General features: G+C 41.8%; 2 protein-coding genes across 2 annotated transcripts; both read right to left on the bottom strand.

The window, feature by feature from the left end:
* Positions 1-4,928: 4,928 nt before the first annotated feature.
* Positions 4,929-7,202, bottom strand: stpg4 (sperm-tail PG-rich repeat containing 4). The gene is made up of 2 exons (XM_053232390.1): positions 7,098-7,202; positions 4,929-6,303 (listed from the first exon to the last, which is right to left on the bottom strand). Exons 1-2 carry the CDS (start codon positions 7,200-7,202, stop codon positions 5,965-5,967), a joined length of 444 nt encoding a protein of 147 aa, XP_053088365.1. The 3' UTR covers positions 4,929-5,964.
* A 1,211-nt stretch (positions 7,203-8,413) lies between these two features.
* Positions 8,414-13,021, bottom strand: calm2a (calmodulin 2a (phosphorylase kinase, delta)). Its single transcript, XM_026935733.3, has 6 exons — positions 12,899-13,021; positions 12,013-12,043; positions 10,026-10,169; positions 9,844-9,950; positions 9,625-9,760; positions 8,414-9,460 (listed from the first exon to the last, which is right to left on the bottom strand). The coding sequence occupies exons 1-6, from the start codon at positions 12,899-12,901 to the stop codon at positions 9,432-9,434; spliced, it is 450 nt and encodes a 149-aa protein (XP_026791534.1). The 5' UTR covers positions 12,902-13,021; the 3' UTR covers positions 8,414-9,431.
* Between the last annotated feature and the right edge of the window lie 2,119 nt (positions 13,022-15,140).

Raw genomic sequence — 15,140 nt, forward strand, 5'->3', positions numbered from 1 at the left:
AGATGATTGGGCAGGAAAGATGGGCGGGTTTTGTGCCTGAATCTTTTTAATGTTAGAAAGAGGATGTTTCTTGCTTAACCGCGTAATAACACAAAGCCCGCACAATTACTTAAAATCACAAAACCCACACAGTGTTGGGCGTCTAAAGATGTATATCTTCATATTGATCTGCTTTGTTATTTATTGTTGTTCATTAAATGTGTACTCTTTTTCCACAAACACCTGGTGCCATATATTCTTTAGTAATTTACAAATGTTTACAACAAATTTAAGTCTTTGTGAGCACATGTACATGCTCTTCTAGACATGCTATAGCTACTTAATATGCCAGCTCTCCCAGCTCTGGTTTTTGTGTGTGTGTGTGTGTGTGTGTGTACGGTTCACTCCTCTGGTTACCACCAGACAGCAGGGTGGCTCCTGGTTCCTCATTCTGCAGCGGGAGGCAGGACTCTGATCAGGTCAGGTGTCCAGACTGGGTTGCATGTCTGACACCAAGCAGTTCCACTGCTTAACTGATGAGTTTGTTTTTTGATGAAGACAAACAGTGCTATGGTGTGGGAGGAAAGATAGCCAAATGTGCTAATACTAATTCGTTTAGCATACAGAAAGAAGCCAAGAGAAATTCGACTCTGTTATCCAGAGAAACTTGACTCCCTTGCCATTACCTGACACTTAATACCCTATTATCTAAATGATGGTATAATGAAGTCTCACCAATCAAACCTTTTCATAATCTGGTGAAGTCTGTGCTTCCTGTGTGCCTTCAACAGCCATTCTGTGAACTTTACAGTACGACAACCATGCCTTAATATTAGATCGTTCATCTGCTCCAGGTCCCTCGTCAGAGCAGAGAGAAGCAAGCTAATTGTCCACAACCGCCTCACGTTTCACAAACACAAACAATAGGAACACTCTCAAATGAGGTCCATTGAGCTCTCCGCCTCTTCAAAGTTGCACGAGTCATTTAACAGGGCTCTGCTGTAATACTAACACACCTGTCAATGGTGGAGTCAAATGAACCGAGACCACACATTGCTATTGTTTTGCTGTATAGGTGCTCTGAATATGACCCCGGTCAAAATAACCTGCAAGCTGCCACAAGCCCTTAAGCTGTCCGGCAAACAAGGCGTAGAGTTTCACTGCCACACATTCTAAATTTAGGAAGCAAAAGAATGAAAATGACAGCCATTTTAACAATGCATCAATGACACATTTGTGTCTTGGAGGTGTAGGTATGTTGGATTTTGCCAGAAGACATAGTGTTTGAAACATACTTAGGAGACATATGAAGTGTAAAAATTGGCAAAAAAGTGATTTGTGATAACTAAACCCACTCCTAATAGGTATATACTTAAAAAAAAAACTTTACCAAAAAAGTGCTCTATGGTTCCTCATGAAAAAATAAGAACTGTATTAAAAAGTTATCCAGCATCATAAATATTCTGCATTCACACTCCCAGTGTTGAACCTGTAGCAGTGGAATGGTTTGGGACCTCTCACACACATTTTACTCTCTGGCTCAGTTCGGCATTGTGTGTGATGACGAGTGCTGGAAACAGCTGTTTTATTGTGTGACAGTGACCTCTTTGTTCCAAATAAATGAGCTATGTGAGCGTGAGAGTCATCACAAAAGCTTGGGTATTATATGGATAACTAGCCTGCATTCAGTGCGCTGCATAACTGAGATAGCTGTGAGGCATAGCAGCTGGACATGGAGCAGAGAGTGTGGAAAAGGTAGATAATGAACTATAGTTTTTTCCCTTATGCAAGCAAAGTACTACACTACTGGTTACTGGTATAATGATCCATTGAAAGAATGTAACAGTTAGTTTGTCTATGCTGTCATTTTCTTTTTTTGTGTAATGTAAAGTGTGTGAGGAAAACAGGTGCATAAGGAACAGAAATTGTCTGGTTCTTTAATGGCAACAGAACATAAACATGTGCATCAATTACATTTTAATTTTTGATTGACAGGTGGGTGTGCAGCAATAAAATACATTATGGTAGAAAAGGCCATGGATGCGGCCCATGTTGTCCTTGGTGGCAAAGCAAGGACTGATCCGCCACGAGGGCCCATATGTGCCTGGTCCAGGAGTCTTCTGTAGAAAGCCCAAAGAAAAGAAAGTGGACATTAGGACTAGCAACTTGCATGATACCTTTACAGAAGTGAATATAAAGGTTTAAGTGTAGGATAATTTAGATATCTATCATTATTGTGTTATTGTGACATTCATTTACAATGACTATTCTAATGACTATTTAAGAGTCAGTTTTGAGGTTTTAAAAGGGAAAATGATAGAATAGCTAATAGTGTATTACATGGAAAAATGTGTATTACATGGAAAAATTACATGGCACATAGCTGACATAGCTAACATAGCTGCCAAATGACATAGCACGAACAGCAGTTAAAAAAGATGCAATGGCTGGCCTCATGTGTCTTGGAGGAAGCACATGCTAGCCCTCACCCTCCCTGTTGTGTGATAGAGGAGAGCGAGGTGGTGGGTAGGCACTGGCAAATGACCAAACAGACAAAATGGGGTAGGAATAATAATAAATAAAGAAATACAGCATTCTTTATACACACACCCCCCACACACGTGTGTGTGTGTACAAATCAGTAACAAAAGTCAGAGTGAAAAAATATTTGTTACTGATCCTGAAAATTCCTAAAAATCTTTGAACAATGGGCAGATGTAACCAAACACATTATAATTCACCCAGGATACTCTTGTTTCCAAAGCTGAGAGGAAGAGTCTCACAGCCAGTTCCCACAGCCCTGACCCACATTACTTGGCTCTGAAAAAGCTGTCTACTATCATCAAGTGCCACTCGACTCCACCAGCAGCCTCAACATGATCCGCCCAGCCTGAGCTGTGGCGTGTGGAGAGCTAAAGTGTGTCCGAGGTGTTAATGCAGCTGTATTTCCCAAGAGCTTTTTAAAAGGGACACTGCCTGCCATCCTAATGAGCAGCGCACCGAATTGCTCTCTGCGGCATTGGCCTTATGCTGCCCTGTATTCTGCTGGCCCACTGCAGATAGTTGCCTCATAGCATAAATGTCTGCTGAGCCATTGACCTTTCATTTCATTAAAGAGAGGCAGTGTGGCCAGGAGGAGCGTCACCCTGCGCCCTCTGTTTGCCCACAGCACAGGAAGGTTCCAGTAAGTTATTTTTGTGGTATCAATGTCACAGCTGGACTTCACTGCTGAAGAAAGCAGGTCTTTCAGTGAATTCAGGCTTCGAGCTGAAAGGCTGATTTGTGCTGGTCAACAGTCTGAAGGCTGAGATGCTGGTGAGTCAGAGCTGGATACTGTGGTAAAACTACTTGCGATAACAATGCTTGGCTTGTACAGTGTGGTCATATGAAATCTGGGGAACAAGCTCCACCTTCTTTCACTTGGAAAAAATAAGTTCCAGTTTGAACAAATTTGGTAAATTTTGATCTGTCAACATTAGAATTCTGTCAAGTCACTGGGATCACACAACAAACAATGACATTAACTAGATAGATAGATAGATAGATAGATAGATAGATAGATAGATAGATAGATTTGTTTTGCTTTTTTTTTTTTTACTTTGGTTGGGACCAGGGTCCCTGGAGGACTAGTGGTTAGGCCTCTGTGCTCTCACCGCTGTGGTTTGGGTTTGATTGCTGGCCAGGGAACCAACCCCAACCGCTGGGGTTACACAAGACAGTGCACTCCTAGTGCCGGTCCCAAGCCCGGATAAAATTGGGGAGGGTTGCATCAGGAAGGGCGTCCAACGTAAAAACTGTGCCAAATCAAGTATGAGGACCATTGATCCGCTATGGCGACCCCTAACTGGAACAGCCGAACGAAGAACAACTTGGATGGAGCCAAATCCACAGCACCAATAGTGGTCTTTAAAACCTGTGCACAAAGTGAGGTCTGTGAAGACATGGTTTGCCAAGATTGGTATGGAGGAACTCGAGTGGTCTGCACAGAGCCCTGAACTCAATCCCACTAAACACCTTTGGGATGAATTGGAATGCAGATTGTGTGCCAGGCCTCCTCACCCAACATCAGTGCCCGACATCACTCATACCCTTGTGACTGAATGGGCAAATCTCCATAGCCACACTCCAAAATCTAAAGGAAAGCCTTCCCAGAAGAGTAGAGGTTATTATAACAGTAATGGGGGACTAAATCTGGAATGGGATTTTCAAAAAGCACATATGGGTGTGATGGCAAGGTGTCCACAACCCTAATGATTATATAATTGTAATGCAGAGTTACTGAAAATTATTGCTGGCCCTCGCATTCAATATCCTGACCAGCTGTCACTGCTGGTTATATTAAATGTTTCTTGGTGGCCCTTGATTAGGATTATGACCTAACCAGTGCAGTTTCAGCAATTATGCAAAAATTTTTTTAAAACAAATTCACATGCTTCTGTTGAAGCATCTGAGACACTATTATGTCAACCAGACTCAACATTAAAGAAAGATAGCTGTATACCGAGCTCTCATCATTATAATATGCTGCTTAACCTTTGGCAGACCACATGTCTTCCTTGAGATGATACCCTGTTGAAACCAAACAAAGCCCTAACATCCACCCAAGAGGTGACAGCACTCTCACTCTTCTGTCAGCATTACAACAGCTGCCAGTCTGCCTCACATGTCCAATCAGCATGGCTGCCTCTCATAGTGCAGCACCACACACTGTGAGACTTAACATTCAGAAAAAAAGGCAAAAGTATAGCCTATATATATTGACGCTCTTGAATAAAGACACCTCTTTGCATAGTGACTTACAGGAAGGAAGATAAGGCATTGCACGGCTGAACGGAACATAACATGCCTGTAACGAGAAAAGGAGATACATGTTGGAGAATGTGGCACAGTAAGGAGAGATGGTGGTAGGAATGAAAAGTTGAAAGCAAATTTGGATGGTGAAGAAATAAGCAAAACTTAAACTATCCTTAAATCCTCAAATCCTTATACTATCCAGGATCAAGGAAGACGCTAGATCTAAAGTGGAGGAAAAGCCATCTCACTTTTACAGTACGCAGTGTAGAATGACAAACGTCCTGGAGTTCAAACATACTTGCAAGGTAATTTGGGGACAGGCTTCTCAGTCACATCGTAATGTCATGGAGAGAGGTGTATGTCCTTGAAAACACACACTCACATCCTAAACAGCATTCATTTTTTTTGACACATTCATTTTAAAGTGAACAATGAGGAATACGACTATCTAGTAATATTATTGCTCCAGGAAGAACATATACTGCTTAACTGTAACCCACTTTATCCCGGATGCCCAGGGCGTAGTTGTCGAGTCTTTGGCAGCTTTTAAAGGAGCAAGATGCTTGATGTCACAGAGCTTCTTGAGTACAGTCAGTGAAGCTGTAAGCTCCTCCTCGAGTAGTCTGCACAGAGCCCTGACCTCAACTCCAATGAACACCTTTGGGATGAATTGGAATGCAGATTGTGTGCCAGGCCTCCTCACCCAACATCAGTGCCCGACGTCACAAATGCCCTTGTGGCTGAATGGGCAAATCCCCACAGCCACACTCCAAAATCTAAAGGAAAGCCTTCCCAGAAGAGTGGAGGTTGTTATAACAGTAATGGGGGACTAAATCTGGAATGGGACTTTCAAAAAGCACATATGGGTGTGATGGCAAGGCGTCCTATGCCTGTGTCCGCATGCCTATATGCCATATGCCTATATGATGGTGCGCAACCCTAATGATTATATAATTGTAATGCAGAGTTACTGAAAATTAATGTTAGCCCTGGCATTCAATATCCTGACCAGCTGTCACTGATGGTTATATTAAATGTTTCTTGGTGGCCCTTGATTAGGATCATGACCTAACCAGTGCAGTTTCAGCAATTATGCAAAATCTTTAAAAACAAATTCACATGCTTTTATTGAAGCATCCGAGACTCTATTATATCTAGTAATATTATTGCTCCGTGAAGAACATATACTGCTTAACGTTTACCCACTTTATCCCGGAGGCCCGGGGTGTAGTTTTCGGGTCTTGGGCAGCTTTTAAAGGAGTAGGATGCTCGATGTCGGAGAGCTTCTTGAGTACAGTCAGTGAAGCTGTAAGCCTCTTGAGTGGTCTGCCAATGAACATCTTGGGATGAATTGGGATGAGTACAGTCAGTGAAGCTGTAAGTTCCTGGCAGGAGCATGGTCCCACTCCGCATACACACAATCCGGCTGTTACGGCCTGTGTCCCTAAATCCATAGGTCATTCTCACAGGATTGAGGCTTGCCTCCTCTATGAAATCATGAATGTGGCAACTGCCAAGGAATGGGGTATTCTAGAAAAGAAGGATGGAGAGTGACAAAAAAGCGTTATTATATACACATGTATATGTCACTCTGGGCTGAAAGAAAATTCTGACACTGATAACTGATGGCTGATGGACATATTGCAGCCAGATATAGACAAAATAGGCCACTATATCTTAATTCTGCTTCTACATAGTAGTATAACTAAGATATGGTTTGTACTGATGTACAGTTGATGTGACATTCCTACAGAGAGGCCAGCATTATTTTGACAAAGTATTTTGGAGCATGCAGAATGGTTTGATTGAGAACAAACACTGGTATTTTTGAGGTTGGTTAAAATGTCCTCAACAAACGCCATTTAGTTATTTGTAAATGATGCATTTACATACTGTATGTGACAAGTATCAACAAACACCAATGTCAATTAATATTATGTCAATCAATATATTGGGTAGCCCCATTGCATAGTAAGGTGCCTCATTTCTGGTGAATTAGGCCTTGCCACTTCATTCAATGGCAAAAGTACATTGTATGAGCACAAGACATAACTTAATTTTGTCCTTCCACCAACCACTTCTGTCTGTCAGATTTCTCTCATCAGTCAGTTCTTTGTCATGACAGGAAGAAACATGTCAGAACCACCAGACACTAAGCATCTGAGTCAAAGTATTTTTGTTTACAACTGTACCAAAGCATTTCGAAGCTTGCCCTGTAACATCATAACAAGCCTACCCACACTGAAGCTGTTTTATTGAACATGAAACCTACCGTCTGTGAGCCTTTATTGCCGTGATGAGGGATGTCTCATCATTTTTGTAACCTTGCTGTGCCTTTTTCCTGTCATGGCTCCAACTCTTTCCGCAGCACCGGGGGTCTTTGTCATGGCAGGAAAGAGACACCTTCCTTTCGCCCGTAACTGTTGCATAGGTACGGAAAATAGTCAACAGGTGTTTAACTATTAATAAAGCCACTGGATGTGCATGTGTATGGGCAACGTTTGGAACTATGCTCTAATGTAATAGCTTTAAAACAGACGTGTTTTTTGTTTGACCTCTTAGGACTTAAGGCCTACTATTTGGTAAAATATGTAATTTGTGTTATTGGTTTATGCTTTACAGTCATGGAGCTTGTGTAAAGATACAAAGATGATTATGGGACAAGTTTATATAATGTTAATATTTCATTTCTTAGTAAGAGCAGCTTTACTTTTAATGTACATCATCGCATATAGATGTGTCATATATTCAACCCAGACCCTATCTGCTGCGTTCATTAGGTACAAGCCTATATCATAGAGCAAAATTTATTCTTTGACAATTCCTAACTCCAGAATTCTCTCTTTTTTTTTTTTAAACACAGATTATACCAATTTTGTCACCATATGTTCAGTAGATGTATAATGTACTATTGTTCTATTGATTCAAGGAGGAATCATTTCATATTTCTCTTGAAAAATATTGATTAGAAAACTTTTAACCCATATTGGTTCTTGTAGCAACATGTAATGTGGTGCAGTAATCAATGTGTGTTAATTTGGTGCACTAGACACAGGAGGATGCACTGTGCTTGTTGCATCATCTTTCTTCCACTAGCTTCTCTGGGAGTTTGGGGCAGAATGTTCTGCTCTGTTGCTAGGCTACGTGGAGCACTTGCTACCAAGTAGCTACAGTAAGCGCTTATTGCTCTACACTTTAGTCACCTAGCTCTTGTAGCAATGAACACACACACACACATAGCTAAGGGCCCCACAGCGCAGGCTGCTTTAGTGCCCTTGTGGCATTGTTGCCATTTTAGATCCTCTGCAGTTTCCACTATGAGTGAAATTGTTTGGGCAAAGAATATCCCCTTAATACAATTTTATCATGAGTTTTATGCCTCATCAGCCTGGACGCTTCCCAAGAGCGCGAGGAAATGCCCATTCGCGTTTAATGAGAATGTTAACGAGAATAATACATGGAGCATGAGGACAAAATGTTAAAAGGTGTCTCAAGACAAATGAATTCCTGCAGTCACTGAAAAGCCCACCTGAAATCTGATTGGGTTCATAATCCATGAGTTTCCACAAGTTACACCCAGCTGTAGTGTCCTCGAAACAAAAGGAGCAAAACACAAAAGATGACGTGTACCACAGTTGTCTTTTAAGAGTACTTTAATGAACGTTTATTTTGCTTTGACAAGGAGGCCGTACCCCCGATCCTATCCTGTGATTACACATAGTAATTTGACCAGTTGACTCAGAGATACATTGTATGATGATTTACAAATGAACAATTTCTACTACAATAATTGTAAACATTCTGGTTGATGTAAGTGGATTGAAACCACTTAAAAAAAATAATAAACCCAAAAAAAAAATAAAACTAAAATCAGCTCAGGGATGCATAACGGCCAACATACTCAAGAGCTTCGCGTTCTCAAGGGCTTAAGGATGCTCTACAAACAAGGAAACCTTTCAATTCTGGGTTGTAAATTTTATTGGAAAACAAAAATATACAACTTGGAATGGATTATTTGAGGCATGACAATGATGTTAAGCTGTTTTTTAAAAAAAAAAAAAAAAAAAAGAAAAAAGAAAAAAAAAAGTGAAAGTGAATAAACCATTAAAAAGCATCATAAGATTCAAACAAGTTCTCTGGTACAGAACAGCAGATACAAAAAGAGTTTATGTACGAGTATCTAGAAGATACACCCGTGTCTTTTTTTTTTTTTTTTTTTAATATATTTTTTTCTTTTGCAGTAGTGCAATGCTGATAAATTTCATATATATTATATACTTTGTCCATAGTCCATGCAGAGTTACTCCTCTACATTGTTGCCCTGCCAACATTGTTGCCGGGTGGCAAGCCAGCTGACAGGTCTCCGCTCTTGCTACGCATCGGGTGGGGGGCAGACAGATGTGACGTGCAGGGTTTTGCGCGCCACCGCCCCCGTATCGCCGCAACAAGCACCTGATCGTGTAACCGCACCGTCACTCCAAAAAACACGATGACAGCAAAAGAAAGGGACATGAGGAGTTAGATCCTATGCAGTTTACATGCAGTTCCTTTGGACAGCCGGGAGGAAGAGGGGGGACTTAACGTTTTACAGATAAATTAAACAAAAAAAGGCAAATTATTTATAGGAGAGAAAGAGAGAGAGGATCTGTACAGGGCTTTCACTTTGCCGTCATCATCTGTACGAACTCTGTGGAGACAGATAAAGAAAGTTATTAAACTGCACAGAATGTGTATCGCCAGATTATATCTACACATGTGGTACCTCAAAGTGAGTCAGCTGGGAGGTAATTGAGTGTGTTTTACAGAAAGCTGCTGGTCCATGACTCACCACAGATGTGAAGTCAGACTCACCTTCATAGTTCACCTGTCCATCTCCATCAATGTCTGCTTCTCTGATCATCTCATCGACCTCCTCATCAGTTAGCTTCTCTCCCAGGTTTGTCATCACATGACGCAGCTCAGCAGCACTGATGTATCCGTTCCCGTCCTAGAACAGAGAGAATTCTGGGTCACAGAAAGCAGCCAGGTAATTAACTAGTCACTTGTTTTGCTGCCAGTGTAAAACTTTACCTTATCGAAGACACGGAATGCTTCCCTGATCTCCTCCTCGCTGTCTGTGTCCTTCATCTTCCTTGCCATCATTGTCAGGAACTCAGGGAAGTCTATCGTCCCATTTCCTGTGAAGAGGAGCAGTTGTGAAAACTCCAAATACTTTTGGTTCAGTTGACTGCGTATGTGTTTATAAAACTTACCATCAGCATCCACTTCATTGATCATGTCCTGCAGCTCAGCCTCTGTTGGGTTCTGACCAAGAGAACGCATGACAGTACCCAACTCTTTGGTCGTAATGGTGCCATCTCCATCCTTGTCAAAGAGTGAGAATGCCTCTTTGAACTCTGCAGATATGAAAAAGACAGAAAAACAATAAATCCAATCTCTCAAATACATCTACAATACAGAGGTAATGCCCAGTTCATTAGGAAAGGTTTGTCAGCCTCTTGCACCTAACCACACTGACAAGTAACCAAACATGGCCAGAGCAAAATCAATACATTCCATTACAGAGTACTTAACTGGTGGTAAAACATGCCAAAACACAGACTATAGTTCTCATCCAAATCCTGCTGCAACACACTGGGTACAACAGTTCTCCAATCAGTGGCTTAGTTTATAATTCTCGTGCATTAATCTAAGAGAATATTTGGACAAGTTGAAGGAGTCAGACAGTACACAGACGACAGACAAATACAGCAAGAAGTAGCTGGAGTGGAGAAAGCTGATGAGGGCTGAAGGCAAAGTCACAGCCTGATCCACAACAAACTGTGGCATAAGGCAGCTTTTCAGCATAATAACCAGAACCTGCACCCCAAGGTCCAACATGCATTAGTCACACCCGAGTGTGTGCCCGTGGTGGAGGGTGGGGAACAAAATTCAACACTGCAAAATAACATGATACTAGCAACTCTGCTTCTTAGTAACATTTCTGCAAAAATCTGTGTTATGCAACAGTGTAGACTAATCTAAAGTAGACCATATTGATTTTCCTTCATAAAAATGCAGTCTCCCTCCCAAGTTGACATACAACAGCTCAGAGCAGATCTGAAAATCCGGAGCGCTGAAGCGCAACTCCACTGTACTGGATTCTTACCTAAACAGGCTTATAGTTTCAGCAGAGAATCTTCATGAGTAGTCACAACCAAAAGATCACCTCAGTCTTCCTTACAGCACCAACCTGATTTCTATGGTGATTCAGTGTGACCTCACTCTGTTCCTATGGAGACAAACCAGTGAACCTTGGAGCTTACTAATCCAGAACCTAATTTCACTGACCTGACAGGATATTGTTTTGTGACCTCACACATCCCCAAATCTCCACCCTCATTTATGACCTTACTAAGCAACATGGAAACACAGCTGTGACCTCACAACATCTCCAGGGACACACCAACGTTTGTGCCCGTGTCTCAACAGGCAACCCACCCTGACTTCACAGTCACTATGGAGACAGACCACTGTGACCTAAATGATGCTATTTGGGTTTAGATTTTCCACTGTAACCATACTTCAGTGCCCATTAGCAGCTCTGTTAATGGGGCTGATAAGAGGAATCCTTAAAAGACTCAATGTATACGGCACAGAGAGACGACCAAATATTCAAGTTGGGATTTTCTCCATGGTTAGGATAGGGAAAGCATACTGATACAGCCAAATTATGGAAACTTTAAGCACCTTGAACAAGAGAAGACCAGTTCAAACAAGTCCAAATATTAATCAGCAAGATGAGAACTGTAAGAAAAAAATGAAGCCAATTCATTCAAATGGACAAACAAAATGGGAGTAGCCATTTTCAGAGAAGCCAGATGAAGAGAGCCCAGAAGCGGACACACCCTAGCTGTTCAATCTGCTCTCCTACAGTCCAATGTGTGCTCGAGTTTAAAACACTAACCCGTTCACGATTTAAAAAAAAAAAAAAAAAAAAGAAAGAAAGAAAAAAAGAAAAAAGTATAGGCAGAGACTCCTTTCTCTGAGTGTTTAAAGGGCGCTGTTATCACTGCAGCAGCGGCGCGTCCATTCATTTCCCCGGCGCAGCTTTAAGGCACTGCCATAAAAGGGAAAACCATAAATCCAACGCAGAGAGGGAGAGGGGGAGAGAGGGAGGGGTGGAGGACAGAAAGAGAGGAGGAAAAAAAGCAAGGAGATCCACAGCGGCGGCCACGTGCACGACGGCAAAACGCTTACCGGCAATCTGCTCCTCTGTCAGCTGGTCGGCCTGAAGGAGGGGGAAAGAGAGAGAGAGAGAGAGCGAGAGAGAGAAAGCAATATGTTTAAACCTGCTTCAGATTAATCACAGCCTCAATCAAAAAAAAAAATCCCTTCTAACAATATAGTAATGCAATGCACGCCGTAGAAGCCTGTTATATAATATTTCAAGATAGTAAACTAGAGCTTTGAGGTGTATATAGTGATAGAGGTGGTAGGGATTGAGCTCTGGATGTGACGCGCTCGTTAACTGGAACCGCGCCGGAAAACAGCGCAGTCTGCTGCAGCCAGTGGCGCAGTAACACTCCGCCTGTCAGCAGGGCTTTATTCACAACTATAACCGCCTGCAGGATACTACACACATCCAAAACGACTTCACATCCTTCATACGGACGCAGAAAAGCGATATGACCGCCAATAAGCTACCTAAAGCAAGTAAGACTGGCAATGCGTCAGTGTTGATGCTTGGCGGCGAGAAAACTATCACTGCAATGATTACGGATGCCATTTTGTAATCTGTTACACTGTAATAGCATCGTTAATGAGCTATTACACACACACATACACACACGCACGCGCTGAATATCCATTTTAGTAGCCTGTGTAGGTTGCAGTTAAAAGTTCTGGTTGTCCAGAACAATATAAAATTGTCTTATACAAGGTAAAATGGTCTACTGTACAACATTACACTGAGGAAACAGAAATAGCGATTTTGCCGGATTGCGCGCAACATGTAGCACTTATTCTAAATGAAAGGTCCAAATGAGAAAGCGATATATCTATTGTTTCTGGGAGACAGACTCACAACTACTCCACTTTCCACGAAACTATACTGCAACACTAGGATGAAGCCAGTGTAACTTACCATCGCGCTGGTTAATAAAATGTAGTTCCACAAGTCCAACAGTTCGCAGCTGGCAAACAAACAGGATGCAATAGGAGAGTGCCTGGCGCGCCTTTAATGGTCGCTATGAAACTCCTCCCCTTTCTCGCTGCGTCCGCCAACACACTTCCTTCTGGAACACAAAGGATGATCACAAACGCTCACATATTTCTGAGTTTAATGGTGCAATAAGATTTAAATTAAATCCCATATGATTTCGCTTAATCTAATCTATAAACATGTGCAAAAAAAGTGAGCACAGGTGTACGTTTCGAGTGGGAACTAGCTCCCGGCGGAGGTATACATTCTGCTATTGTGTGATGCGTCGGGCGCAGCACAGCACGTTGTAGTGAGCAGAAGACGCTCCTGATTGGTGCGCTCGTACCTGCAATGCGTCACTCGCGCGGCGCTTCGGTGGTGCATTCACACTCAGTCTATAGGCTGCATGAAGCGCCCCAGGCTCAGCATACACTCTACATGGACGTGGCGGGACACTTCACAGCATATGTCCAGGAAAACACTGATTGAAATAAACTGTACACTTAGGATGTGAAACTGTCTGTATTTCCCATGTTCAGTGAAACAGTTTGAAAGCATGCCCAAAAAAATAACAAATTACAGCAGATATTTGATTAATTACTATAAGGTGTTAAATGTCTGAGAGCATTAATTATGACCACACACTTGAGGATACCCAGCATATCCATAGCAGCATCTCTAAAACTGCATATATTGGGTGTCTATAATTGGATGCCTTATAGTACTTGGTTAAATTAATCTAGCAGTATTTGTGGAGTGCAATTAATTTAATTTCCTGCATTTGGCATCACTGGCCTGCAGGATGCTGCTCTCTGCACATGCAGACAGTGTTGGGGTGGGGGCTGGGAATACATCAGATGTCAGCAAAGAGATTAAGTGTTTAAAGCTGTATGTGAATCTGATCTTCCAAAACAAAGCGAAACACAAGGTTTAGATTAATTCCCAGACAGCGTTTTATGTGGCATGATATGAGTGTGTGATGTGTCAGATGTGCTGTGTGGACTAGCAGCAGCAGGCCTGTGGGCTTGATGTGCTCTGAGGAGTCAGCACTATCCGATGCTGTGCACCTCCATGCTTCACTGCCCAGATTTCTCCCTCGCACCCACCGGCCACCTGTCTCTGTACAGAACTCAGTGTCCACACAGGTGAGAGAGTAAACACTAAGGAGGCATTCAGTCTCACTAGAGTTCAGCTTTGAACTCTATTTGCAGTTCAATTTATTAAAACAATATTCTCATACACATGTACAAATGACAACAGCAAAGGTTCTGGTGCATTGCATGCCATAGCCGTGTAATCACAATGCTCACACAATTACATGTGCATTTATTGAGATATTTCAATTCTTGCCAAAGAGTCTCCTTCACACAGAAACAGGAAGTATAACATTTACACCTCACACCCCACCCATCCACTTGTTCAAATGTACTTCTAACTTCCTACTGCTAAAACTGTAAGGGTTTAACTTACATATTAGGAAATAAATGCATAAGTGTGAGGCTGTTATTTGCTAATCTCAATCTTCCACACAGTGGAGATCAGTCACTCAAAACTGGTCATGGAGATTATTATAAAATGCAGGAATGAAATATCATACAAACCCATTTATGTTAGTCACAAAGTGTGAAACTCACCAGATATTCTCACTATATTTTAATGCACTTATGGAAAAGGTACAGTTTGACATCTCAGTGTGATGTGGTAACATATACATGGGTCTTCATGCAAACTGAATAGTTTGTATTATTTAGTAACTTGGTCCCATTGATTAATCGGTTCATGAATGCTTTTTTGGATCCACCAGCTAATACCAAGTGTAGTAGTAATGGATTTTGTCCTTTGGAACCCACTGCACCATGGGGGAATTCTTCCTGGTTGATCATGACCATAAGTCAAAGGTTTCTAGAAAATTTCCTTCCTGGTATATATTTACAGGCTATACAACCCTGAATCCAAGTTGTTTCTGAGTACTGTGCACTCTGGTACACATCCCTTTGTGTTTTGATACAAATGTCCCTATTTCTTTGTCCATATGCACTTAAAGAACAAGGATTTGCAGATCTCTTTTGAGTTGTGTGCTTTTTATAGGCTGTCTGAGATGGTCATGAAAGGGCTATTGATGTGTTAAGAATTGCAGCATTTCATCCCAGTTTATGTAACATGTGCTAGCATGACTATTCATGCA

The sequence above is a fragment of the Pangasianodon hypophthalmus genome, chromosome 3 (assembly GCF_027358585.1).
Source record: "Pangasianodon hypophthalmus isolate fPanHyp1 chromosome 3, fPanHyp1.pri, whole genome shotgun sequence".
NCBI lineage: Eukaryota > Metazoa > Chordata > Actinopteri > Siluriformes > Pangasiidae > Pangasianodon > Pangasianodon hypophthalmus.